Raw genomic sequence first — 27953 nt, 5'->3', positions numbered from 1 at the left:
TGAGATGCAGGTTAGTACTCATCGCCCCATACTGGCCTTATTAAATTTGGTTCCCCTTCCTTTGGCCCCATCTACAAGAGGAGCCATGGATTCTGGACCCAGTGCCAGACCTCTTAACGCATCTGTCAGGGACACTCCATCCCTCGATCCAAACCCTCAAATTGACAGCTTGGCTGCTTCACTTCCAATCTTAGCCAAGGCTCCCGGATGTATCCCCTGCTGTAAAATACATCTTGGTTTCATCCCATAAGACCACAACTAGGAAACTTTGCTAGCAAGTGGAAAAGGTTCTCTTGTTGAGCTTCCACCAGTCATATTGATCCTTTCACAGCCCCCGTAACATCCATCTTGGACTTCTTGTCAGAACTTTTTAATGAAGATGCAGCAGTAGCTACCATACGAGTTCAACTAGCCTCCATATCCAACTACCACATAGGAGATATGGGGTCAAAAATAATGTCTCTCAGACTATGCAAGGCATTTCTGAGCGGTACCTTTTTACCAAGGTCTCCAGTAAAAGACCCACCAGTTCCTTGGGACCTCAATCTAGTATTATCCAACTTAATCCTTCCACCATATGAACCAGCTTCTTGTCATCTAAAGTTCCTAACTTGGAAAACAAGTCTTTTTGGTGGCCATCACGTCAGCTGGGAGGGTATCAGAACTTCAAGCATTATCTATATGCCATCCCTACCTAGTTTTCCATAAAGGTAGTCTCCTTTAGAACCAATCCATCCTTTCTACCCAAAGCTTGTTCTGAGACTAACTTGAATCAATCCATTGACCTACCTGTTTTCTTCCCAAACTCGGGCAACAAGGCAGAATATAAACTTCACTAATTGGATGTACACAGGCAGCTATATTTCTACTTACACAGAAGAAAGGAATTCAGGAAATCTTATCAATTATTCATATCCTTCTCAGATAAAAAGAAGGGTGCTCTTATATCAAAGGTCACTCTGTCAAAATGGCTTACTGATACTATTACCTATTCGTACACTTCTCAAAATAGACTACTTGGAAAAATTAAGGGTCACTCAAGAGTTATCACAACCTCGACTACTTTTCAGGCTAGGTTACCTATGGATTTAATTTTTGCTGCAGTGACATGGGTTAAACCTCATACCTTTATCCCTTATTACAAAGTATATGTGGCCTCCTGGCACAGGGCTTCCTTTGGATCCACTGTTATGAAGAGTTTATTCCCTTGAGCCACCCAAGAAAGAAGGTGCTAGGGACGCTGTCCCAACCAGCAAGAATGAAGGCGAGATAGGACAAAACATAAAGAAGTTATGTACTCACCATAACGTTCCATGTTTGTTGTCCATCTCGCTTTCATTGTTGCATCCCACCCTCCTTTCCCCATCCTTTGCTCCTGGAGGATCTAGAATTCTTTACTGGATGTGGAACTCATGTTCTTTGATTCCCTTCTTTGTCTTGCGGGGCATATGTCTGTAAACATACCTTAAATATATGTTTATGATTTCTATTCAGCTTAGTAATTGCAAACAAGATCTAGGTTATCTTCCCTAGGCATGATGGGACAGGGTATAGCCTCCAGTCAATGGAAGCTCTCGAGCTTAAGAAAAGGCCAGGTCAGAACCGATGATTGGTTACGAATCCAGCCAGCAAGAGGGAAGGTGAGATGGACAGCAAACATGGAACGTTATGGTGAGTGCATAACTTTTTACATAGGCATTGCGTTTATAGACATTTCTGCTTTCTTCCAGCAGGGTGCACTGTGGTTACATTTTTAAAGCTCAGCACATAACACAGTTTTCTTACATTTGTGAAACGAGCCTGTGGATCATAGTAATATTTACAATGACAGAATTATTTACAAAATTCTATCTAGCTGGGCTGGCAGCCTCTCAGTTTATCACATTACAATATTCTACAATAGCCCCCAGGACTCAACAGAGAGGAAGTGTCCATGTTTAAATGGTTAGTAGTAGCATTAATATTAAAGGAATCTTGAAACCTGGACTATTGAAATTACTTTGTTTTATATCTAATATATATATATATATATATATATGTATATATATATATATATATGTATATATATATATATATATGTATATACATATATATATATATATATATTTGTGAATTAACTCTCTCTAAACATTTTACAATTTATTTTCCTGATAAACAGCTGGTAAATATTGTGTAGAATTAAACTGATTAGGTAGTTTGGGCATGTGACATGTTAAAATGTGAGCATTGTCTAGTGTAGTATTCTGAATGAGAGATGAAAGTGCTATGTACATTGATAAGATTTTATTCGTGCTTGGCAGTATTTATTTATTTTTTTCACTTCTACACAAATTCTGCATGGATTTAACATATTAAATGTTTCACTCAGATGTGCATACTTTACTGCAAAATATACCTCTATCATTTGTAACTGGGTCACTTGCACACTAATGACTAATGCAGTTTTGATTGACATAGTCTTTTGAGAACACCATCCCTGCAAAGTGAAATACTGAAGCCTGTAGTGTTAGCAATTTCTTTTATTGTGATTCAACAACATGTCAGTGGCATTAAAAAAAAAGCCTAAACCTGTACCCTATGATCTGTTTTCTAAAATGTAAAAGTGCTCTTTGGAGAGATTCTGCTGCATAGATGTCTGGTGTGGTTATAATCACTGTTTTGATGAGACAACTTCAGCACCAGTAGGCAACAACAAAGTCATTCTTGTCTCTAGAGCATGAAACTTTGTGTACTGTTATGAACTATTTGTCTTCCATTATAAAAAAAACATTTAACTTGCAAGAGGTTCTCCAGTTCGATTCTCAGCTGGAGCGCCTTCTGTGTGGAGTCTGCATGTCCTCCCCGCAGTCAAGTGACATCTAAAGACATGCAGGTAGGTGCGTGCATGAATGGGTGTTCCTTCTTTGAAGGTTGGGCATCAGGCTGGCAACTCAGCACCGTAAAAATCCACTGCCAATCATTAATGGACCGGAGTTCCACTGTGGCGACCCCTAACTGGGAAAAGCCGAAAGACTGAAGTTCTGTAGCAACAAGTAATGCATTTAGTGTTTGAAAATATTAATGGAAGTCGGCTGTATTGCAGATTCAAGATATAGTGAATAATGGTGCTTGATAAATTCAGTGTTGCAGCTGTATGTCTCTGTATACAGGAGGTACTAGAAAATGTATTAATGCATGTGCTTTTGTTTTATAGCACGTCAGACAGGTTGTTGTCAGATTCTGAACTTAGTTCCTCAGAGTCACCAGTAGCTGATAAAAAGGCACCTGGAAGTGAACGAGCAGCAGAGAGAGCAGCAGCTCAGCAGAACCTCCTCGCTCCTCAGACAACTTATTCAAATATGCAGGCAAGTACCTTTCTCCAAAATGTCATCCGTGAAAAAAACTTCCAAGGTGGAAGTCTGTTCAGCCAGGTAACTCTTGCAAAGCCTATTTCATAATCGTATTGAGGGAGGAGAGTTTACAAATCATGTCTAAAGCAAGCGTGGAACTGGCCTGCCATTTAATCCCATTCTTTTATAAGCTTTAGATACGATAGGACAAGTGAGAGAACACTTGATATGTATGTTATGCACATAAAGAGTGTATGGAAAGGATAGTAATGAGCTACAGATTTTCTGAATTCTGTGTGGCATACTTTAGAAACTGCATGAAGCAATCAATATATTTCTCAGTGGTTGCAAGTTTCCACTGAGTTATTTGTTGAAGTTCAAATTGCAAATCTTAGCATGTAGTATAAAAAATTAACACTATTAGAAACTTAGAAATTCTTATTTTATAGAAACTTTTTGACTCTAGCATTCAAATTTTTTGATAAAAAAAGTAATTTGTGATAAGGAAATGGAGTTTGCAAGTCAGAGAAGTTTTATAGTAGTAGGAGTCCCAGCATGGATCCAAGGGTGTACGCAGGTCTGTGTCACATATACCACTGCGTACACTGTTTAATTTATGCAGTGAGGTTTGATAGAATTTGAATTTTAAAAAGCTGTTTCATGTTTATCATGGTTGGTTGGCTAAATGGGTTGCTTGCGTAATCTTGTCATTTCAGTCAGTAGCATAGCTCTCAACCAGTCAAGGACAAATCTTAGCAGAATCGGGTACAAATCCAGAAATAATCAGGGACACTTTTAAAATATTAGAACTATTAATCTGAGACACTGTCAGAATGAGAACATATGAATTAATATTCATTTTTGATGTAAATGAAGGGTATAACTTCAATTATTGTCATTATTTATTAAGCATAATTGACCACCTTTTCTCCAAAGGTCACCAATTTTTAGGAGGGATTAAGAGGGATAGGGCTAAAATTTGAGTAAAAATCGGGGACCTCCCTGAAAATTGGGGACAGTTGAGAGGGTATGGTCAGTATTTTTTCCTATTTAAAATGTACATTGTCCATAAAAGCTCTGGAGTAGGAAGGACTGCATTTGTAGAATTGGTGTACTCACTGGTTTGCAATAAAAAAAAATCCAGGCTCTTCTCCTACAACAGATCTTAGTTAACAGAAGTGAGACAGAAAGGGGACTAGTCTTTCATCATAATAATGTGAGTAAGAGAAACAGAATGTGAAGTTAATCACTTAATATTGTCAGGGCTTCATCTCTAAGAGACTTGCTTTTATGGACTGCGTTTATCCTACAGCTCATTGACGATGTGATGCAAAAGGTTGTTTTAGAAAAGCACAATGTTAAGGGCTTAAATTTGTAGGCTGTGTTAAGGCAATCTAAAATCTAATTAGAAAACATAAATTAACTAAATGAAGAATACCTGCATTTACAAGTAAATCATTTGTTTTTTTCAGGTAAATATTTGCCTGTACTGTCTTAGTGGCAGGCCTTTCAGACATGCAGACAATCACTTAATTGGTTTTGCAACATATCTAAATGATACTGAAAGTGATGAACCTGTTAGGGGTGGGATTTTAAAAAGGGAGTAAAGAAAAGTACAGTTGTGTACACTTACCTTAAATGTAGATGTTCGAGTGCATTCACTGTTGCAGTCATCACATTTGGGTTATCTGCTTGCAGTAGCCCTCAGTTGGCCTGATTATCAAAGTCTTGGGTCCTGCATCAGTTTCTGTCTCATCTTCAGTGACGTCAGGTAGTCAGGGGTATAAAGCATGCAGCTGATGCCATTACATCAGTTTTTCTTGCCCCAGATGTCAGGTGCCCCCCTTAGTGGGAAGCAATTAAATATAAATATACAAGGTTATGCCTCCAACAAAAAAGCAAATACACCAAAAACCTTTTAGGTATAGTAAAGGAGAAAGAGGTATAGCCAAAAGAAGTCAGGGGGCTAGAGGGAGGGTAACCAGGACTGCAACAGTGAATACACTTGAACATCTACATTTATGGTAAGTGTACACAACTGTACTATGCTCTTTGTTTCACTGTTGCAGTCATCACATTTGGGTAGATTCCCAAAGCTAAGGATGGGAGGAGGAAATTGGATAGCATTAGGACCAGCTATAAGGCCCTGCAAGACTGCAGTGGCAAAGCCAGCTCTGGATTTAGAGAAAATTGGCAAATGGTAATACTTGGTGAAAGTATGTACAGAACTCCAGGTAGCAGCTTCTAGAATGTCTCTGGTAAGGGACATATCTGAGAGAGGCTGTAGAGGCAGATGCAGCCCTGGTTGAATGGGGTCTAATCCCTGTGGGATAGGTTTTCTGTGGTGCTTATAGCAGAAATGAATGCCTGGCCTATCCATTTAGAAATGGTTTGCTTTGAAATAGCCTTCCCCTCTGTCCCTGCAGCAAATGCCACCAGCAGTTGTTCAGATTTCCTTTGAGGTTTAGTCTTGTCCAAGTAAAATCTAAGTTGTCTTTGCACATCTAGGGAGTGCAGTATCAATTCCCCTTTGTTCTGTGGATTAAAAAAGAAGGTTGGCAAATGAATGGACTGATTAAGAGCCACATTGGATACCACCTTGGGCATGAAAGAGGGATTGGTCCTGAGGGACACCCTGTCCGTATGAAAGATGATGAAAGGCTCCACTGCCATAAGGGTCTGTAATTCAGATACCCTTCTTGCTGAAGTGATTGCCTAAAGGAAAGCTGTTTTCCAAGAAAGGAAGTTTAAATCTGCAGTTGCAGCTGGCGCAAAAGGAGGAAGAGTGAGTATTTCCAATACAAAATTAAGGTCCCAGGCTGGAGTTGAGGCTCTCCTGGCTGGTCTTAAGTTTTTGGCCCCTCTGAGGAACTGTTTGAGCAGTGGGTAAGAAAAGAGGGGGTGGTTCTGTGTTGTAATGAGCTGAAATGGCTGAGGCGTGAATTTTGATGGAAAAGGAAAGGCCCTTGTGAACCATCTCACTTAAGTATTGAAGAATCTGAGGTAAATTGGGCGCTGCTGTGGCCATCCCTTGAGTTTGGTTCCAGGCACAGAATCGTTTCCATTTTTCAGCATAAGTTTTTCTAGTACTAGGCCTCCTTGCCTCCAAAATGACATCCAACACTTGTTTACTGAGGGATGGTAATGGAGAGATTAGGTAATTAGCCAGGCTGCCTGGTTCAGGGTTTGAAGTTGGGTGTGCAGAATCTGGCTCTCCTGCTGAGACAGCAGGGTTAGGGGTCTGAGGTAGGTGCCATGGGGCCAGCTGTGACACACTGAGCAAGAGGGGGTACCAGTGTTGGTGTGGCTAGTCTGGTGCAATCAGTGTCATCCTTGTTTTGTCCTGTTTAATCTTTAGTAGTACTTTGGAGAGGAGAGGCAGAGGTGGAAAGGCATAAACTGATAGATTTTTCCAGCTGAAGGACAGAGCATCCACTTTCCAAGCTTGTTTATGGGGGGTCCTTGTGCAGAATTTGTCCAATTGGTAGTTCTGGGGGTAGGCAAACAGGTCTATATCTGGGATCCCACATTTGTTGTTCAACATGTTGAAATTCTTTGGTTCCAGTTTCCACTCGTGTGGGTCCATGAGATTTTTGCTTAGTTCGTCTGCCAGTGTGTTTAGTTTTCCTGGCAGGAATTGAGCCTGTAGATATGAACTTGGTAGCTCAAGGCTGTGTTCCACTGAGACATGGCTTGTCTGCAGAGGGGATAAGAATGGGTACCCCCCTGCTTGTTTATGTACCACATAACAGTGGTGTTGTCTGTCTTTACCATTAATTGACCTGCAAAAATGTGGTCCTTGAAGGTTGTTAGAGCATTCTGTAAAGCTAACATTTCTTTTTGATTGATATGCAGGTGCATTTGACTCGGGTTCCATTTGCCCTGAATGCATTTTCCTGCCAGATGAGCCCCCCATGCATAGTCTGATGAGTCTGTTAGGGTTTGGGTGGCAGGGGGTAGAGTGAATGGTAGTCCCTTGTTTTGGTGGCAGGCCTCTGCCCACCAAAGGAATTCTAACCATAGGCAAGGTATGAGCATTGCTTCTAGATCCTGAGAATGTTGACACCATAGACTTTTTAGATACCATTGTAGTTTCCTCATATGTAGTCTTGCATATGGAATTAGTAGAATGCATGAGGCCATGAACCCCAAGGCTTGCAGTATTTGCCTTGCAGATAGCAGGGTTTTTGTGGCACTAGTTTGAAGTAAGTTGTCAAAAGAATTTGTTTCTATGGCATGAGGAAAGCCATCTGGGAAGTTGTGTTCAAGCTTGCTCCCAGGAATATAATTTGTTGACAGGGTACCAGCTGTGATTTCTTTTCGTTTATGGTATATCCCAGACAAGTTAACACCTTTTGCACAAATGCCATATTCAGACGTATGTCCTGGCTTTCTGCCTGAATTAGACAATCGTCCAGGTATGGGTATATTTGAATATTTCTTTGCCTGCAAAATGAAATGACTGGAGCTAGGCACTTTGTGAATACCCTGGGTGCAGTAGATAAGCCAAAGGGCAATGCAGAGAACTGATAGTGCATGTAGCCTGCTTTGAAGCATAGGTATTTTCTGCAAGATTCCCCGATTGGGATGTGCAGGTAGGCTTTCTTTATATCCAGTATTGCCAACCAGGCATCTTTGCCTATCATGGGAAGCAACTGTTGAAGAGTTAGCATCTTGAATTTTGGAATCACCAAAAAGGTGTTTAGGATAGACAGGTCCAGGATAGGACGCCATGAGTTGTCTTTTCTGGGTACCAGGAATAGTCTTGGGTAGAAACCTTGTCCCTTTTCCTCTTCTGGTACAATCTGAATAGCCTTTAATCTTGAGAGAGTACTTGCTTTTGAGCCTCTGTCCACTGATATGGGGGGGTAGATCTGGCCAACCGTTTAGGGTTTGTAACGTGTGGAAGTGAAATCTGTTTCCTTGGGAAACTATGTTTAAAACCCATTTGCCCTGGGTAATGAATTCCCAGTTTTTTGCTTTCAGCGCAATCTTTCTCCCTAAAGGAGCAGTCAGTTGAGAAGTGATTGGAAGTTTTAAAGTTAAGTCATTGAGACAGCTTACCATAGGGGGGAGTCTTACTACTCCCTGATTTGGAAGTGGGAGCCCCCCACTGCTTAGTCCTGTATGTACCCTTTGACTGGAGCCTGGGTGTTCTGCTGGTTCTGGGTTTGAACTGAGAAGGCCTGGAAGAGGCAGGAAAGGACCAATTTTTTGAGGGCCAGTTCCTATTAAATCTAAGAGGCTGCACTTGTAAGAAAGCTTTAACAGTTTGCATAGATTTAGCTTTTTCCTCCGTCTTTTTAAGAACAACTTCTGCTTTGTCGCCAAACAGGTGGTCCTGATTTAAGGGAGCATCCAGCAATTTAGTTTTAACATGATCTGGCAAAGACTGCTCCTTAAGCCAGGCATGCCTTCTAAGTACAGACCTGGTGACAGCAGCCCTGCAAGATGCCTCTATGAATCAAAACCACATTGCAAAGTATGTTTTCCAACCTGTTCAGCAGAATGCATTAAGTCCTGTAAATTCTTATTTTCAGCACAATCAGGAATCAACATCATTTTCTGTTTAAGCAACCCAGTAATATGTTGCTGATACTTTAACAAAGGAAACTGGCAATTTAAGGCCCTGATGTCCAAGGTTGCAGAGGTATATACCTTCTTACCCCATCTATCCAGGGCCATGGAATCTCTATCAGAGGGCTAGGATTTATGGCAGTAGTAGCCTTAATGCCATTGGGTCCCTGTGAAATGGTCTCAGGATTAGCAGTAGGATTTTTAAAAAGGAACTTGTAAGAATCAGGAACCCTGAAATATTTATCAAGTTTTCTGGGAGCAGGAGGTAGAGTCAGAGGCCAAGCTAGATTCCGAAAAGGCATAGTCAACAATGTCCAGCATTGACCTGTGTTGGGGCATGAGTAAGAAATCTCTAAGCCTCTTTTTAGAATCAGAGTAATCCTGGCTTTCCCAGTGAAAATGCTCCGTAAGAGTATGCAAGGTTTCACCAAAAGAAAAATCCTCTGGGGAAGAAGCAGAGGGAATAGAGTCCTCTGCATCAGAATCCTCATAGGTAGATGAGGGTAAATCCTGTTCATCAGAGGAGACAAAGTTCAGAATTCTGGTCAGAAGTATCATAAGCAAATTCAGTCCTAGGTCTCTCAGAGGGGGAAGGTTGGCTTCCCCTGATTAAAGTAATATTTATTTATTTATTTATTTATTAATTTATTTATTTTACATTTGTTGACTGGGCTAGTATAACTGGATAAATGTCCATTTTCAGTAGAGGCCCTGGGAGAAACGCTCCACAAAAAGACATGCACAAAACAGACCATTGAACTGCTAGTACAAGATACTTGTAAGACATTAACAGTAGATTAGCATACATGTTAGATAAAAATAGAGAAGAACATATAAGATAATCCTTTTTTTTTATTTTTCTTCTAAGACTGTGAGAAGAAGAAAATAGAGTATTTAGAAAAGTGTGAAAGATACCAAAGCAAAGTAATAAGCAGGAACAGATACCAAAGCAGAGTAGAAGACGATAACAGAGCAAAGTAATAAGCAGGAACAGGAGAACAGACTAGTTAATAGGATTGAAATAATTAAAGGGTAGTGACTATAGATAAGGCAGAAATATGGCTATTTCAGTTGTTCCTAGTTACAATAAGTCAACAACAGAGGTAGGGGCATAAAAGTGACTATGAAGAGAGATGTAAGTGCGACTAGCCTAGGATTAACAGTAAGAGCAGTTTTAGTTGGGGTTGGTACAGGGACTTAGCCAGTGGATTTGTAAGGTATGACTTGAGTTTCTTTTTAAATAGTGAAGTAGAAGAAAGAGATGTGAGTTCACCAGGAAGTAGGTTCCAGCTTTTCCACACAGTGTTAGAGAAAAGGGATTCTCCTGCTTTATTGTTAGGTTTTTGGGTAGTTGAGTAGTGTGTTTGCAGAGCGTAGGTTTGTAAGATTTTTATATGGGCTAATTAGACTTGTGAGAATTGGTATGTTACCTGGATGATTCAGGATTTTATGGGTAATAACCAGTTGGTGAAAAAGAATTTGATTTTGTTTGCAATTCCAGCCAACCCAGTTGATTCAGATTTAGGCAGTGGTGGGTTCTAAATGGGGAGCTGGTAGCAAATCTGGCAATGTTATTGTAAGAGATTGCCAGCTTGTTGAGGTTGCTTTTAGATAGGTTTGTATATATAGGAGATGCATAAAAGAGTGTAGAGATGAGGTGGGTGTGGGCGATGGTAGTTCTGGCACTGGGAGTAAGGAAGGGTTTAATTCTGTAGAGTGAACCTAGTTTTGGGTTAACTGATTTTATTGTGGTATTGATGTGAGTATCATAGTTAAGGTTATGGTTGATGGTCACTCCTAAGAGTTTAGTGTTGGTATCAGGGGATATAACTGTACCATTTTTAGATTTAATATTGAAGTGGGGCGGACTTTTGAGTGGAAGTATACAGCAGTAGTTTAGTCTTTTTAGGGTTAAGGAGGAGACAATGCTGTAAAAAACATTCCTCTACAAAAGACTGCAATTCTGAAGGACCTGTAGCTGAGGATATTAATGTGGAGTCATCTGCATATTGTGTGGATATAGCATGGGGGATACTAATAGATCATTTATAAAGACAGAGAGTAGAAGAGGGCCCAAAATGGAACCTTGGGGTACACCAAGGGAGACAGGAAGGGGGGAGGATAGTGTGTTGTCCCAAAGCACTGCCTGTTTAAGTAGGACTTGAACCACTGTAGTGCTTGAATATCGAGTGAAAGGGACTTAAGTATATTCAGTAGTGTTGATGGTTAACCATGTCAAATGCTTTTGAAAGATCTATAAAGAAACCAGAGGACAGGGTGTTATTGTTACGGTTTTTGTTAATAAGATCAGTAAATGATAGGAGGGCAGTAGTGGTGCTATGGAAAGGTCGAAAGCCATGTTGGGAGTTAGCTAAAAGGTTATTTTGGAGGTGGTGGTCTAGAAGCTGCCAGTGTATACATTTTCCCATAATTTTAGCTATGGGAGAGAGTAGGGCAATCGGACGAAAGTTGGAAAGTTCTATTGAGTTACCACCTTTGTGTAGGGGATTATATGAGAGATTTTCCAGATGGTTGGGATGGTTCCATCAGTAATGGTTCTATTGATTAGGATAGAGATAGGGTAGGCAATAACTTTAACTGCTATGTGAAGATATTTAGCAGGTAAACAGTCAGCAGAGGGAGTAGAGGGTTTAAGTTTTTGAAGGAGGGTACAGATAAGGGATGTAGGCACAGGTTGTAGTTGGAAAGTGAGTGGTAAGTTGTTTAAGGATGAAGGCAGGTTAAGGATGAAGGCAGGTTAGAGGATATAAGGGGTAGAGAGTTAGCAAGAGACTGGATAGCTTCAGTAAAGAAGTCATTGAAGGAGTCAGCAATTTGTTTGGCAGTGTCTTGGGTACCTCCAGATGGGATAGGTGTTTGAGTTGCCTGGATGTAAGAGTCGGTTGATACCTGACCAAAATTTCTGTGGACTTTGTTGATTGGATTGTTGAAGCTGAAATAAGTTTTTTTTGTCCTGAAGTATTGATGATTTAGTCGAGTTTCTAAGCTGTTTAAATTTTAGATTATCAGATGGGTCTTTAGAGGTACGCCATTTGGCCCAAAGTTTGTTTCTTAGTAGAATCTTTTGCTTAGATTCCTTTGAGCCATGGACCAGTTTTGGTACTGTTCCTAAAAAGAGTATGAAGAAGGGACATGGTAGTCCAAGATTTCAAGGAACTTACTGTTGAAGTATGCCACTGCTTCGTCTAGTTGTACATGTTTTAAGGGTGACCAGTTGCATACATTCAGTTAATTCTGGAAGTGTTCTGGGTTAAAATGTTTATTGTAGCGAATAGTTCTAAAAGTTATGGGGCTGGGATGATTATTCTTTCATCGAATTATATAAATTAGAGAGTGATCACTGATATCAGATGGGAGGATGTCTGCCATATATGTTGTGGGTAAAGTTTTTATAAGGATCCAGTCTAGGGTGGTTTCTTTGGTAGGTTTATGTATACGAGTAAGTGAGGTGATTATTTGGGAGAAGCCATGTAGGTTAATGTGGTTAGATGGATTATTGGAGTTGCATGTATTCCAGTCTATATTGAAGTCGCCTAGGAGAATGGTTTCTTGTGGATAGTTGGTGGACAGCCAGCTAAGGATATTTTCAAGGGGATGATGTTATCTGGAGGAAGATATGAGCATATAATGTAGATGGACTTACAAGTATTTAATTGTAGCTTAGTGATAAGAATTTCAGTATTGCTGTCAGAAGGTGGGTGAATATCCAATTATGTAACTTGGAGGCCTGCTTTGTATAATAAGGCTGCACCCCTGCCCTTTTTGTTAAGGGCGATCCCTTCTTAACATACTGTATCCTGAAGGGGTGATTTCATAATCTTGGGTTGTTGGTTTTAACCATGTTTCGGTTAGGCACAGAAGGTCAGTCATGTACATCCAGCAGGGCATGAAGATCAGTCACTTTATTATTGACACTTCGTATATTTAACTGAGCTATGAAGAGGGAGTTTGCAGGCCTTGTAGGGGTGTGAACAGAAGAGGGAGAAGGTCTTTCTTGGTTAGCAGGACTATTAATGGTGGGGCCAGGATTAGGATGGATGTCACCATCGAGTAGGAGGTGAAGGTGCAGTCTATATGTGTGAATTAGACTAAAGATTCAATATGTTATGTGCTCTTTTAAATTGTTGGTGTTTATAGTTAATGTGGATGACTCTGTGGTACTTTGGGAGGAGATAGTAATTTGTAGATGTGATGTTGCTGTGTTTTAAGGTGACTGATGAGGCTGGCAGGGAACTATCTTTTGTGGCCTGCTGGAAGTTAGAGTAACTAAGATGTTCATAGGCAGGATATAAGGAAGGAAAAGGAAAGGCAGAATTAAGAACACGAGTAGGGGTTTGAGATGAGTTGATATAAGAGAAATAGGCATTATGCTGAAGAAGTTGAGGGAGGAGAGTAAGTATTTAGGAGTTGAAAATGAAGAGGGAGGGGAATAGTAAGATGGAATGTCTAAGATTAGTTGTGGGATGGGATTGGATAGTGAATAAATGAAGAAGTGGGAGGAGGGATATAGTAAGGTGGAGTACCTTAATGAGTTGTGGGATAGGATTGGAAGATGGGGAGGTAGGAGTGGCTAGAGAGGTATAAGGCTATATGTAATGGGGGTGGGAATTGGGGGGTAGGGCAGGGGGAGCGGATTGAGTCCGCAGGATGAACTGAGAGGGAAGAGCCAAGTGAATTATAAAAGAAAACAAATCCTGTGAAAACAATCAGTGAAATGCTGACTGCTGAAGGTAAGTTTAGGTAGAAGAAGGTTAAGGGGGTAGTGGACTGAAATGGTAGTATGAGGAGGTAGGGTAACTATGTAAGTTATTGAGAAATTGGAGGGGTAGAGTGAGACTTCAATAAACTAGTTAAGGAAAAATAGTTTCCTGAGAAATTTAAATTTGAAGCAGTAGGTTAAATGAACAAAGATAGTAAGGTCTGGAGAAGGGTGCCATCTAGTGGGCAAAAACTATATTGATACAATAGCTCTTGGAGGGGATAAGGGTGTCTAGGAATAAGGGAGGGAAATAGTGCAGTCAAATGCAGAGGCTACTGGAGGGGAAGAGATGAAGGCAGAGAAGGAGAGAGGAGTATGGCTGCTGGCTATCCTGGCAGGGAAGGGTACTTTTAACACCTATAGTTTTAAGCAAATAGCTTAGCATACAGCAAAAATATACTTTCTTGTATTCTTGAGGGGATGTGTTCAGGGAGAAGTTAGCCTCTATTCCTTAACTTAGGAAGAAACAGCGGGTATTAGTTTTGAATTAATGATTTGCGGTTGTCAGGCAGGGCAGGTTCTCCAACCCTAATTCAGGACAGGCAGGTTAACTTGCTGGATACACAAAGGGAGAGAGAAGACAAAGTAGTAAAGAACACAGGGAGTAAACAGTTATGGCAAAAATAAAGGTATTAGATAAAAATATGAGACAAATTCACTTAAAAATCAAATAAGCAATCAATGTCATAGAGAAGTCCATAAAATGAGCCTTTAGGTTATATTAATCAATTAGAATAGCAGTACAGTAGGAGCTTGTGAACTAAGAAACAAATGCACAACTTGGGTTAACTGTAGCTAATATGGGTAGTGTATTAGCTGTAAAATGTTATGGGTGGATGAATAAATGCAAATTAAATGTCTTGTATGAAATGTCCAAACTATACGGACTCACACACACACACAAATGTGGCAGTACGGGATAGTATGCACATACACAGTTTAGCAAGGTCGATTAGATTCTAACAAGAAAGTACTGAGAAAGTAAAACACTACATGGTTTCAGCATCACTATTAGGAAACCCAAGGAGATACTAAATAATTCTTAAGCCATGAATATATATATGGAATAGGGAGGCACCTCCATGAAGTAATAAATAAAGCAGAAAACTCAAAAACATGAAAATATTCTAGGGCTGATTTGTAGGAAATATCGAGTGGGAGATGGAGCTGTGCCTGTACAATGCTATGACAGCTCAAGCAACAAATCCAATAGATTGATTTAGTATGTATCACCTTAGCATAGTATCGTTTCAATAAACGACTTTATGCCCAAAAATTGAGTAGGTTATTCATACAGGTGGTCTTAGAGAGAGAATGTCAGATATTCTAGAGTGTATATTTGGGACTTCATGCAGGTAAGTAAGTCAGCATTCATCAGCTCCATGTGTACCTCGCATAAGCATATAGCCGTTTACGGCATATATGTAATCAAGTACACATAAGGTGGCAATTAGAGCAAATACAGTAGTAAGATAATATGCAAGTGATGTTAAAGCCACTAGACACAAGACAAACTTGGCGTTGACTGTTTAAATAAATACCATAATCCAGCATGTGAAATAAGCAGAGCCAGTAGATAAGTCAGCACATATCAGTTCATATATAAAACACTTAAGTAGGTAGTAGAGTACGGCGATGAATATACCAGTCCACTCGTGGTAACAGTTTGAACAAAATAACAATTTGCTGATAATATATCCTACACTGTTACAGGTGAAATGCAGATAAATGATAAACAGCAGTACAGAGCGATTACTTACAGTAGTTAAGAACGCTAGAGGCCAGGACGCACAGCAGCCAAGAGTAAGACAAGGAATTAAAGATGGCGCCTCTTAGGATTGGGTATATTTAATTGGTCGGAAAGGAAGTAAAGGTAGTAAGGGGAGGAGAGTGACAGACAGGGGGAGGTACAGACTAGAGTAGGCTACAAGATTCAGCGACAGGCAGTGGAGGCTAGAGGGGAATATTCATATTCTAGTCTGATTGGTAATGGGAGCAAGCGGGACAGAGTGGTGGAGGGGAAGGAAAAACAGGGCAGGGAGTGAGATATAACTAGGTAGGAGGAAAACAAGGATAAATGCAGAGCTGTAATAAGGTCTTCAGCCATTCTTATTTGTTTTTTTAGGCATAGAGGCCTGACCATGCGGTCTGGGTGTCGGTTTCCTAGGCATGGTTCGAGTTTTAGGTCTAGAAGACGAAGATGGCGTCGGTTTAATATGCAAGTCAGTAGGCCTGAATACACCCTCAGAAGCTGGTGCCTGCACAGCAGCTCTGGACCCATCCAAGGCAGAGACATCCGCAGGTAACCCAGTTGAAGCATCTCGCAGCATACTGACCTCTAAATAGCTTTCAGTAGAGGCCTGCGAATCTAAGGTAGTGGGTATCAGGGGCTGCGAAAGTGCTTCACTGAGTACCAGCGAACTGGTGACTAGCTTAGGAGAAGCGTCGTTGTCAGCTTTGGACCTAGGCAGCCTGTCTCTGTCTTTATCTTTGCGTTTTTTTGGGATGTCGGTAGTCCGGTGGCTTACCGAAGACATATCTGGATAATTGAACTGAGTACCAAAATATTTAGAAGCAAAAATGTATCGATGACAAATAGTTTGTGGTTTAAGTAAGGCACAAATCTGACAGCGAGGTACCTCGTGGTCAGGGCCAAGGGAAGAGATACAGTACGAATGAAAATCTTTGAGGTATTTGCTTTCCACAAGAAATATAATTATTGACTTTTACTGACATCGGTTTAGAGCAAGAAAAAGTTTCCCCAACGGGGTACTTAGCTTTAGTTGAAGACTTCAGTTCTGAAACTCAAAAACGAAAATTTCAGGAGTCTGCCGACCGGCACTTGCGAACTGCTTCTGCTTCGGGCACCGCACGGCAAGAAAGACTGATGTAATGGCATCGGCTGCATGCTTTATACCCCTGACTACCTGATGTTATGGAAGATGAGACATAATCCGGCCGACTGAGGGCTACTCCAAGCAGATAACCCAAATGTGATGACTGCAACAATGAAGCATGAACATCTCATTGGTGTTTGCAGAGCGTATTTACTCTGCATTAAGGATTGAGAAACAATCTTTCTGCTGACCATACCTCTCAACCTTTTAGTTCAAGAAATCTGGACAAAGTCTGACAGAATGGGGAGGACAACGGTTTTAAAAATAGACAGATTTTAAATATTGCTCTTACAAACTTAGAAAGCTGCTAGAGTAACAGGGTTTGTGCTGACATAACATTTTCTGAAAGATTTGAAGTCTGAAACTGAAGTGTATGTCATTTATTTAGTTCATTCCTCAGATCATACCAGTGATTTATCAGAAAACCACAAATTTTATGAGGAATAGACCAAAAATATGAGGCGGAAATCTGGGCATTTGAAAGGTATGCTGCTGACCGTAGTGATGCAAGCATTTGTGGACATTTTTGGTAATGCTTCACAAGAAATCCAGAGTCACAGCTCCATGTACCCAAAAGCCTACATATATTTATAGAGTAAACAAGTGGTGTGAACACCTGTTTAAAAAATTAAATGCAAAGTGGAAGACCCAGTAGTTATGTAATCTTTATGAGCTCTGAATTGGTTTTAGGGTCCCATAGACTCCCAAATTATACTAAAAACATAACACTTAGAAGGTTCAGTGAAGAAGTTTACACTTCTGCTATCTTGGGATCTGGGCTACAAAATGCTATCTAGAAACACCTTTGAACAGACATTGCTGACGATGCTATTAAATGGACATTGTTGAAGACACTATTGATTATTCTGTAAAGGAGGAAGTTATTAATGTATCCCAGAATACTGCAAAAATCAATAAGTAGTCCAATAAATGTCTGTGATACTGTGGAATCCTGCTCCACAGGGTAGCTACCCCTTGAACAGCAGTAAGGAGACATGGGGCTTAGAAATTAGCCTTTCTTTTAAGTAGTTAAACAGACTGGATCACATGAGCCTTTTATCAGCAGCAGCCTACGTAATGTGGAGCATTAAACTTCATCTGGATAGTAATTTAGAAAAAAACTATTATAGAAATTACTTGAGCAAGACCCTTTTCAGAGGACACAGACAAATGTGGATCAATATGGGCAGAGAAGGCACTTTGAAAAAGACAACAAACATGGGAAAAGGGGTCAAGTTAAGCAACAAGTCAGTAGGTTGTGAAGAGCAATCGGGAGATTTTAGTGTGATTGGTAGATCCCTTTCAGAACTCTCAACTGTCCCTAATATTGCAGAATGCCCTAGATTTAGCCTGATATTTTTCATAAGTTCCTTGCAAAATGTGTGGTTTTCTGGCAAATTGTTGAGGACTGCAGTCACTAAATAATAATGGATATTTGAGTTTTAGACATTATATCCATCAGAAAATGCACGCTATTACAAAGATTATTATTCCAGCAGCTTTCTAAATGTATAAAAGCAATGCTTTAAAATATATCCCTGATTCTGAGCCTTTGTCTCCCAGTATCTCATCTTTTGACTTTGTCCCAGATTATTGAGCTAAGAGGTTGATAGGAATGATCCTCTTCAGCTATCAGTCCCTGATGCGGCTGCCTTCCCCCCTCCCACACCTACGATGGACAATCTCCTGTTTCTGGGAAAACTACCAAGGAGAATTTAACACGACATGCTGCACAGAGTTGCATGTTTTTCCTTCACTTTAGTGCCATCCCTGCTCAGGACCTAGCTACATTTAGACAGGCCTGTCTTCCTGCAGTTCTTTGAGTCCAAGGACAAAAAAATGATCCCAAGGGATAAAGGAAGGAAAAAGTTTTACTGAAGCTTTTGTCATACCCAAGAACAATAATTTTTCTTTTTTTTATTAACCAGGTAAATTCCTAGGAGTAAATGTACCACTTTTCAGGTGTGACCTCTGAGTCTGCCTGGTTAAGTGACTTGCTCATTGTCAAGGGGTATGTAAATGGAGACTGATAAGAGTCTCTCTACATCTACAGAATGAAGCTTCATTAGCAGCATATAGCATTAATACTCCGTGATAAGCAGCCAGACTAGTCCTGTCCAGTCTAAAACCTTTGTGGCTGTAAAAAGTACAGAATGTTTGCCATTCAGTCCCTTGACTCCCTCCTCACCCCTTTGTTAAAGCACACCATCTATGATACCTACCTTCCATATTCCTACTCACAAGGCTGACGGATACTACCTTAGTTTTGCTGTGGGCACCCCACAGTTGGTTATTTCAGCTGTGCTGTATGCTTCTTTGTGTCCATGATAAATTTGATGCAGACGTGTATCTGTAACTGAATTACATTTCGGCCATGTGTTCCCAACTAATTGCCCCTGCATTGAAATATCCTACAAAGTGCAATTTTGAATACTCACATTTAGCTTTTTCTTCATTTTAGCACTTCCTTGTAATTAAACTTTTCCGTATATTTGGAGGATCAGAAGATGCTGAGTTTTATTCTAACACCAGGTATGGGAGTGTGCTACATTCTTGAGTGTGCCATCTTTGGGTTAAGGCTTAAAACCAAGGCCCTGTCTGCCTGAGATGGTTATAGTCAGGTGTATGTAAAACATCCCATGGCACTTATTGAAAAGTGTAGGGCATGTCCCTGGTGCTCTGTCCATATTTACTCTAACAGTATGAATGCCATGTTGGGTATCCCCCCTAAAAAGAAGCCACTGGCGTAGTGGGACTAACCCTGTTAAAAAGGCATAAATAAATGAATGCATTATAATACAAATCTGATCTTTAATGTAAATGTAATCCTAAGTAAGATGGAGTATAGTAATAACCTCCAGATGAACATCATGTCTTCAGTGAAAATGTATGTATTTATATATTCCTACGCTTGTGATGTTTTGTTTTTATAATGTTCATTCACATAACTAACATTTCACATTATTATTGCCTTAAAGTGTTATTAAAGCATATACTTGACATCACAGAAATCTTTCTGGGATCAATAATATTCTTAATAAAACTTCTTTAGTACAAATGAAAAAAGAAACCATCTTTTATAGTGTTCAGACTTTATTGTATGCAGGTGCCTGTTAACTGCATTTCCTACCTTAAAAAAAAAAAAAAAGAGAGAAATCAAAATAAGAAAGGGAAACCACCCCATATTGTTCTTCCCAATTCTTGTTCATTCGAATGGTTATTTCTTTAGTATATTGTAATTAAAGGACTATGTTTGTATGTATATAGGTCTGTAATGTGCACACACACACTAGTTTGCTGGGATGTTCACCTGGATTGTAGCCATTTTCAGTGGAGTCCTTGGGAGAAAATCTCCAATAAAAGAATAAAACACAGATGCTGCTTTATGTCCTGTAGGAGAAAAGTGTGACTGTGGGCAGCAAGACTCCTTACAAGGACTTCCACTTAGGTTGCCTATTTTGTCTTGGAGCACAATGTACAAGTCTATTCTATTTGCCAGGTGTAGAAGAAACATACACTGTGTTATACTCACAGATACAATGATTCCTAGATTTTGTTAACACAGCTACCCTTGACCAGATAATATGCACACCCACCAGAGGTTCAAACATGCAGGACATGGTACTCACCACTATGGAAGAATGCTTGCGTCACCCCCCCCCCCCCATGTCATACCTTCACTGGTGAGATTGGACCACAAAGTGGTATCCTTTGAAATAAAAATCAGCTCTGTAACCCTGTAACAGGAACTATTCCAGAGCAAATTATATCCTATTAAACGATAGTTTGTCAAAATTCAGTGCCCCTCCCAACCCCAAGGTCACAGCAACCTATATGGAATTGTTAGACCCTCTACAGTCATGTAAATGGCTGTATAGAGGTTGCTGTACCTACTGAAATTAGTCCCAAAACAAACCACTTTGGTGGCATTTTAACCTTAATAGGGTATAATAAAAGGAAAAAGTCATGGCTAAAATCAGGAAGAGCAACTCCCATAAAGATAAGAGCTATCTAATTAAACTAAGCAAGAAGCGGAGGACAAATTAAGTCCAACAAGGCCAATTACGAGGTTCATATAAAGGCAAGTCAATGTAAGATTGTCTGAAACTTCAAAGGAAGCACACACCAATGTGGCAAACTGATGGTCAGAGGTGCCACCTTCATTGAGCAGTGCGACATAGCAAATGTGCTGGCTGACAAATTTATCTCAGGCTTCATCCCCCATTCCTCCCCATGAAATACCAACTAATATAACCCCCTCCCCAACCATTACGGGGTAGCTGATCCTGGTGGTGCTCTCTAAGGCCAAAAACACAGCCTCATTGGGCCCAAACAGTGTCCTGAGATGCTTCCTAATTAGCTTGAAACATGATCTGTCAGGACCACTTGAGTCACTTTTCAACTATAGCCTCAAGATGGACTTCGTAACATGAGAGTGGAGGGCTGAGTAGTTATTCTGCTTCACAAGGTTTGGACCATCAACCAACCCTGGAAACCACAGACCTATTAGTCTGACTAGACTAATATGCAAAGCAGTGGAACAAATTATGAAGAAAATGATCAACAAAGACACAGGCAACTTTCAGGCACTGTACCTAACCCAGTGTGACTTTATCAAGGGAAGGTTATGCCTATTAAACCTGGGGTCAAAAAGTCAGTGGAAATAAGAGAAAATGTTGCATACTGCCAACTTAGATCTGGCTAAGGCATTTGATACAATATCCCACTCATATAGTCGACAAACTCACCAGTTTCTGTATAAACCCCTACATAACTAGAGCTGGATTGCCTCCTTGCTCACAGACAAGGATCCCAGAAGTCAATATTAGTGGTACCACCTCCAGTACGAGTCCGGTCACCAGGGTGGTTCCACAGGGCTCCATGCTGGAACTGCTCCTATATAGCATCTACGTCTCAGAGGTAAAGGCTAATTTTATGGGCCTTTGGCTGACCAAGCTCACAGATAAATGGAAACTGGGAGCTATCATAAATCTCCCCCCCATGACACACACATCTTACAAAAGGGTCTAACAAAGACAAATATGACTGGTACCAAAGTCACGGATTAAAACTCTGAGCCAAGAACTATGTGCCTTTTGGGAAAGCTGCTGTCCAGGCTAATTACTCCATTGATAAGACACCCTTAAGAGCTAACCCTGTAGTCTGGGATCTGGCAATATATTTACCCTATTACCTGGCCTTTGACCAATGTATGACCAAACATATAAGTAAGGGCATGGCATCTGAGTCCAAGGAAGTCATAGTGCCACTTTATTTTGCCCTTATTGAGTATAATGCCCCATTCAGCATGTACCTGACCAGACATATGCAACAAACAAATTGTTCTATATAGATTGCCTTAAGGCCATATTTCTGTACTTTATCCCCTACAGATTATTGACCTGTGATGTATGTCTGGTATACAAGACATTGTCTAATCCAGCTCTGATGGACCTTTTGTACATCTGCAAAATGATGATCATCAGAACCACTAGATACAAGAATTTAATTTTTACATGTGATAAAGATAAGATATATTGGAGAGAGAGATGTCTCTCAGAGGATCCCTATCCAAGTGAAGCAGAATTCATCCCTAACCCTGTGCGAGTAACCTTGACCAATGGTTGGAAAATCGGACGTTCACCGTGGGTGTGCCATCAGTGTCCCTGATAGACAGATGTAGACAGTAATGCCCAAACTCATGTACACCCCCCAACAAATAACCTCTAAAAATAAATGCCCATGATACATAGGGACATAGTTGGGTTAGATTGCATGGCTAAACTTATAAATGGCCTTACCAAAAGAACACTGCTTCAGACATTAGCTTGTGCTCTGTAGCATCATGCTCTGCCTACTCCAGTCACCGCTCAGTTAAAAAGAAATGTAGATCTAACAGAGGCCCGCTTGAATCCAACCAGACTTCCACTACTCTGTTGGTCTGAGATGGTTGGGTTCACTAAACGTGCCTTTTCATCCCAGGGCCCTCTGTCATCTTCTCCTGGACACTCTAAAATTGCTCCTTTGTAAGCCATTATGGCTGATGAGACTATGTCTTCAGATTATCTTAAAAAATGATTTTGTGGAGGGTGAGGGATTCCAGTGCACAGATGATTTTTTTTTAAATGGGAATGCAGAGTAATCTTTGTCTCCCAGAAGAGATACGAACTCTAAAATATGGACGTCTCCAGGTCAGTAGCTTTTTCTTCTATTTGGGGAGCATTAGAATATAGTTTTCTGGCAGCTAACCAAGCCCCTGACTCCCACCCTCCAGCCCCCAAGAAGTCAAGCAAATTTTATAGAGTTTTGTCACCAGTAAATATTTCTATAAATAACCCATTGCTGATGCAGCTGTTATCTCTATCAATTCAAAGAATCCAGGATTATTCTTAAACCCAGTTTTATTCCCAGTGATAGACAGTAGAGTTATAGACAGGTATGATTGAAAAGGATATTCATCATTAGGTCAGTGCTGCAGTAGCCTAAACTCTTTGGGGGGTATATCCTGCCAAGGAGTTGACACCCAGGCAGCTTCCAAAGCTTTAGAGCATCTTCCACATGCCTTGAATGCCCACCAGTCCTCGAGGGAGAGCTGGTATACAAACAAGCACTGGCACTAAAATTCAGAACTTTCATGCTTCATCCTTGCTTCATCCTTCCACTGCAGCCATCTCAGAGCACCCAGACAATCCATTTTTTTATCTACTCCTCTGGCCAAGATATGGGCACATCCTCCAAGGCTTATGTCCATTTTGGGCCAGGAAACACCACTATTGCTGGTTCTGGAGGAGTGAGCAGTCAGTATTCCACTTCAGGGCCATGTTGAGGAGTCTGATTCATTAGATATGATGACTGCATATCTGAATGCTGCTTTTTGGCATATACTTCAGGAAAAACACTAACTGAGGCATACTTCTACTATGGTATCCCCTTCAGTCCAGGGAGCAAAAAGTGATTATTTTGGCTTTAAACGAACTTATTTAATGCTTTCCAGTCTTTACAATCATCTTTCCAGATGTCTAAAAGAAAAAGGTCATCCTCTCCATCTGATTCTGATTGAGAATCTGAGTTATAGAAATTGGCTTGGACTATGCTTTGCAAGATTCCACTGCATAAAGTTGAGAAACTGAGTTTGAAAACATTTCCTCAGATTCCTTTTTGAAACATTTCTTTCTTCTGAGAGTGAAATATTTAGATCAGAAAGAAATGTCTGAAACCCACAGAGTACTGTTGTAGCAGCCTTATAGGACACTTCCACTGTAATCTGTAGTTCTGACAGCCAACCACCAGCCCCTGTAAAGTTCCTCAGACATGTCTAACTTGAGAAATTCCAGGGCAGATCCTGCAGTTCTCTTTCAAAACCAATTTGTACCAAACACTTGATAGCAGCATATTCTGTTCTGTCTGACCAAGTTGGCACAGCCTTTAATAGGTTTGGAAAGAGAGTATACCTCTTCCACGTTAGCATTTAGAACAGTAAATTGTCAAGCTCTCATCAGTTTCTCTTGGCTCCTTTTGACAATAGGAAAAAGATGAATTTTAACCTTTATTTCTCTGAAACTAAGGCATCCTTGAATTCCATACTTTCTTCTGTATCTCAAGTAACTTAAACACTGTTTTAAATGTTTACATAATACTACTGAAGCTAACTAGGACATCTGCCACTGGTTTAGTGATGAGATTTGCATTGCTGCATTCTTAGAATCTACCAGAGGATGTCAAAATGGAATTTCTGAATGCACCTCTGGATAAGAAGCAAACAAAAAATACTATTTGGCTTTCCTCTGTTGAAGTCCTCAAAATATTTGGTGAAAGATGGAAATTAATCCAGGCTTGCTCTCAGATATTTTAATCCCCTATTCCAAAATGTAATATAAGCTTTCCTTCCAGCCCAGGGTCATTTTATAGGAAACAAACATTCATGAAGCAGTGGCAGGAGGTTCGAAAAAGAACAGTAGTCTTAAAAGGCAGATTTGACTGTATGTCCTTTGTCCTTCCCCAAAACGTCCAAAGCAATATGGTAACGCTGTTCCAAAACCCAAGTCTTAACTTTCATCTTTGTTACCAGATTACCCTTTTCCCTGAGGATGTGCAGCAGATATTAAAGGAAGCTAAAAAAAGTTTGCTAGCAAAAAATCCTATATGGCCGAATGAAAGAGATTTTCCAGCTGGTGCCATTGTGAACCAGGATCCATTTAAGGCTTAGTCTGTGATTCTGCAGTATTTGTGTGGGCTATTGTCCTGTGTCATTTCCTATTTTCTTTAAAGATTTGTGTCTCCCGTTTCAGCTAGTCTGCATATGGATCCCACTTTCTTCTTCTTTATCTCAAGTGAAACTGTTTCTGAAAGGGATTTTTCATATATGTCCTCCTGTGAAATGGGTGGCTCCTTCACTGGATCTTAGATTTGCTCTCTAAAAGCTGATTTTTTTTTTTCCTTTTGAACTAGCTCATGAGGTTAATGTGAAGTTCTTATCTTGGAAATAGTGTTAGTCATTGCTTTGACTTTGAGAAGATTACCCAAGTTACAACCCCCTTATGGTAAATCAACCTTACATAGTCTTCCACGAAGATAGGTCGTCTCTGAAAACCAACACATCTGATATTGTTAATCCTCGTTCATTCCTTACGCATGGGTATTGGTTCCGACCTTGGAACCGAGCCGGACATTTTCCAAGCTCGCGTCAGCTTCAAACTCTCGAGCTAAACTCTTACCCACAACCCCCCTCTCTCTGTTACCCCAGATTCCGTTTGCCGCGTTGCCATTTGGTCGTGTCAAGCTACTTCTCTTGAGCTAAGTACAGTTGTTTCTTGTTTAATAGTCTTTCAGATTACTTTTCTGTCAGAAAAGTTTATATTTCGTTGTCTCTTACCCTATCGCATCTAGCGTACATATTTTCTTCAGGTTTTTCTGATATTTTCTTTACCTTTTTACCACGAGGTATTCTCTCTTTACCATCGTTGGTAATCCTTTCCTTTTTTCTCATACCTTCTTTTGTACCATTGCTGGTACCTTTTTCTATTAATTAATTTGCTGTCATGGCAGATAAGAAAGGTAGTCCGGGGACACAAACTACCTTCTTCTGATGCATATTCTTTGTGCATTTGTTTGGGGGCGTCTCACTTGTCTGTTGACCTGCCCTGTACTATTTGTGAGAACTTTTGAAATAGAACCTTGTTGGAAAGGAAAAGCAAGCTGTTACTGAAGGGACTTCTTAAATCTCCCTTTTCAGAGGCTGTTTCTGGGTCGGAGGCCTCGACCTCTCCTAGAGCCCATAAGAAAATGTTGTATGATCCTACCAAGGCTAAATCTTTGCCTTCGTCCCCAGTTGGGGACTCCTGCCAACCAAAGCCTAAAAAGGCTAAAATTACGGCTCCGGAGCTCACTGTCAGCCCCAGTGCTTTCGGTGCCTGGACCTTCAACACCGAGGCCTTTGGCTCCATTAGTGATCTCGGCTCTGTCTTCTCCTGCGGCCTTCACTATATCAGCACCGAGGGGCTCCTTGGTTCAGACTATTACCACTGTATCGGCACCGACCGTTCAGTCGGCACGCAGACCTTGACCACGTCGGCTCCGAGATCTTCCTCAGAACTGAAGCCTTTATTGTTTACTCCAGTTTTATCAGTTCCAGCTTCGGTACTGACAACCACTTCGGCACCGATCCCCGTGTCGGTGCATACCATGACCTCGACACCCATAGTCCACTCTCTCTCTCGGCACCATTGTCCTCGGTGCAGATGGGTGAGATGGGCACTGAGTTTGCCTCTTCTGTGGACAGGCCTGTTTCTCCCTCAGTCTCTGTGAGGTCCACTAGAAGCCTTTCCAAACATGATGTGTTGCGTCTTGTGGATCAGGTGCTCTTGGCCAGAGGTATCCCACCCCTCAGGAACTATCCTTCCTTGGGAGGTGATCACCCATCTCCAAAGACCCCTTCTTATTCTCCTCCTTCATTGCCTTTGAAGTCCATGGATATAGCACAGTCTTCCCCTTCTGCGGTCCCCCTTTATGGATCTCACTAAGGAGCCACCGTTATTTTCATGGCAGGAAAGTTTTGCCATGACCCAGGTGTCAGTTGTGACACACATAGCTTGCTGCGCCACAGCCATCCAGGGACTGTGGGTCGGCAGGCTGAGCCACATAGGGTAGGGGTGACCCCTGTCCTAGACATGCACTCCTCTTCAGGTGGACCAGCCTTCCAACTGATGGAGAAGGCTTTTGCTGCTGCTGGCGATACTGGACTGTCTGTAACTCCAACCTCCTCTGGTACACTGGTTTCACAAGTCACACCTAGCGGACACCAGGTGCAAGGGCCTCAGGATATATTCCCACAGGAATCCCCTTTTCCACTGTCTTCTCCAGCTCCTCCCACTGAGGAGGTCCACTGGAAAGGTTTGTGTAAGAGGAAGCACATGGACTCCACAGAGGAGTCCCTCACTGAAGACACAGATTTCAATGAAGGGGAAGGATCCCCCCGGTCACCCTCTGAGGTATCCTTTGGTGATATCCTCGAAATCCTGAAACAGAGAGGTGACTGGCAGTCTTCTAATCTGACCTCTGAGGAATGTGTGTTCCTGCAGGCCTTTCGCACCTGGCCCCCTACCTCCTGGGTTACTCCACCTGCCGATGAACTTGTCTGGCTTATCGTGCAGTGTGCTAGGAAGCTATTCCCCTGGGGCCAGATAAGATTTTGTCCCCTCCTGCTTCAGGTCCCCATTGATCCAAAGGTCTTCCTGTGGATGCTTTGGTGGTGGCGGCTGCAACAAAAATGGATCTGGCAGAAGTAGAAAGCCAGATTGTCCATCCACCTAACAAAGAGTCCCGGGCCCTGGACAGGATAGGGAAGCGCACCTTTGCTTCAGCGACCTTTACTATCAGGTCCCTGAATTATATGGCACACTTCACCAGGCTTCAAAGGGATCTGATTTCTGAGCTGTCTGAAACCTTGGCTGGTGCCGTGTCTGATGAGGTCTGTGACAAAGTGGCCTCAGCTGGCCACCATTGAATCAATATCTAACTCCTCTATGCGACTGATATCTCACGCATCAGAAGGAGCAGCTAGATCAGCAGGTTCAGCTACGGTCTTGAGATGACACACCTGGATGTGCTTGTGCAATTTCACGGAAACCTTTAAGGCTTCCTTTCTTAATGCTCCCATTGAGGCCTCCTCGTTGTTTGGACCCAAAGTTAAAAGCACACTGGCCAGATGTGAACTGGACGGTAAGACCCTTTTTGCTGTAGGTGTCCATTATTCTTCCTCTCAATTTGCTTTCTCCCAAAACCAAGAGTGGGAAGATATGGTTCAAGAAATCTCAGGGTCCTTTCCGTGACATACGGGCCGAGTTCTCCCCTAGAGGCAGAGGGGGAAACTCA

At 41.2% G+C, this 27953-nt stretch overlaps 1 protein-coding gene across 1 annotated transcript in view; it reads left to right on the top strand.

The window, feature by feature from the left end:
* Positions 1-27953, top strand: part of BICC1 (BicC family RNA binding protein 1) — a 1908684-nt gene that overhangs the window by 1581171 nt on the left and 299560 nt on the right. The window contains exon 19 of the mRNA XM_044056407.1: positions 3194-3344. Within this exon, the coding sequence (XP_043912342.1) occupies positions 3194-3344 (151 nt within the window). The remainder of the gene's footprint in view (positions 1-3193; positions 3345-27953) is intronic.

Source organism: Protopterus annectens, chromosome 14.part0 (genome assembly GCF_019279795.1).
Source record: "Protopterus annectens isolate FY-2018-M chromosome 14.part0, PAN1.0, whole genome shotgun sequence".
Taxonomy (NCBI): domain Eukaryota; kingdom Metazoa; phylum Chordata; order Ceratodontiformes; family Protopteridae; genus Protopterus; species Protopterus annectens.
This window is presented reverse-complemented; position numbering and strand designations above follow the sequence as displayed.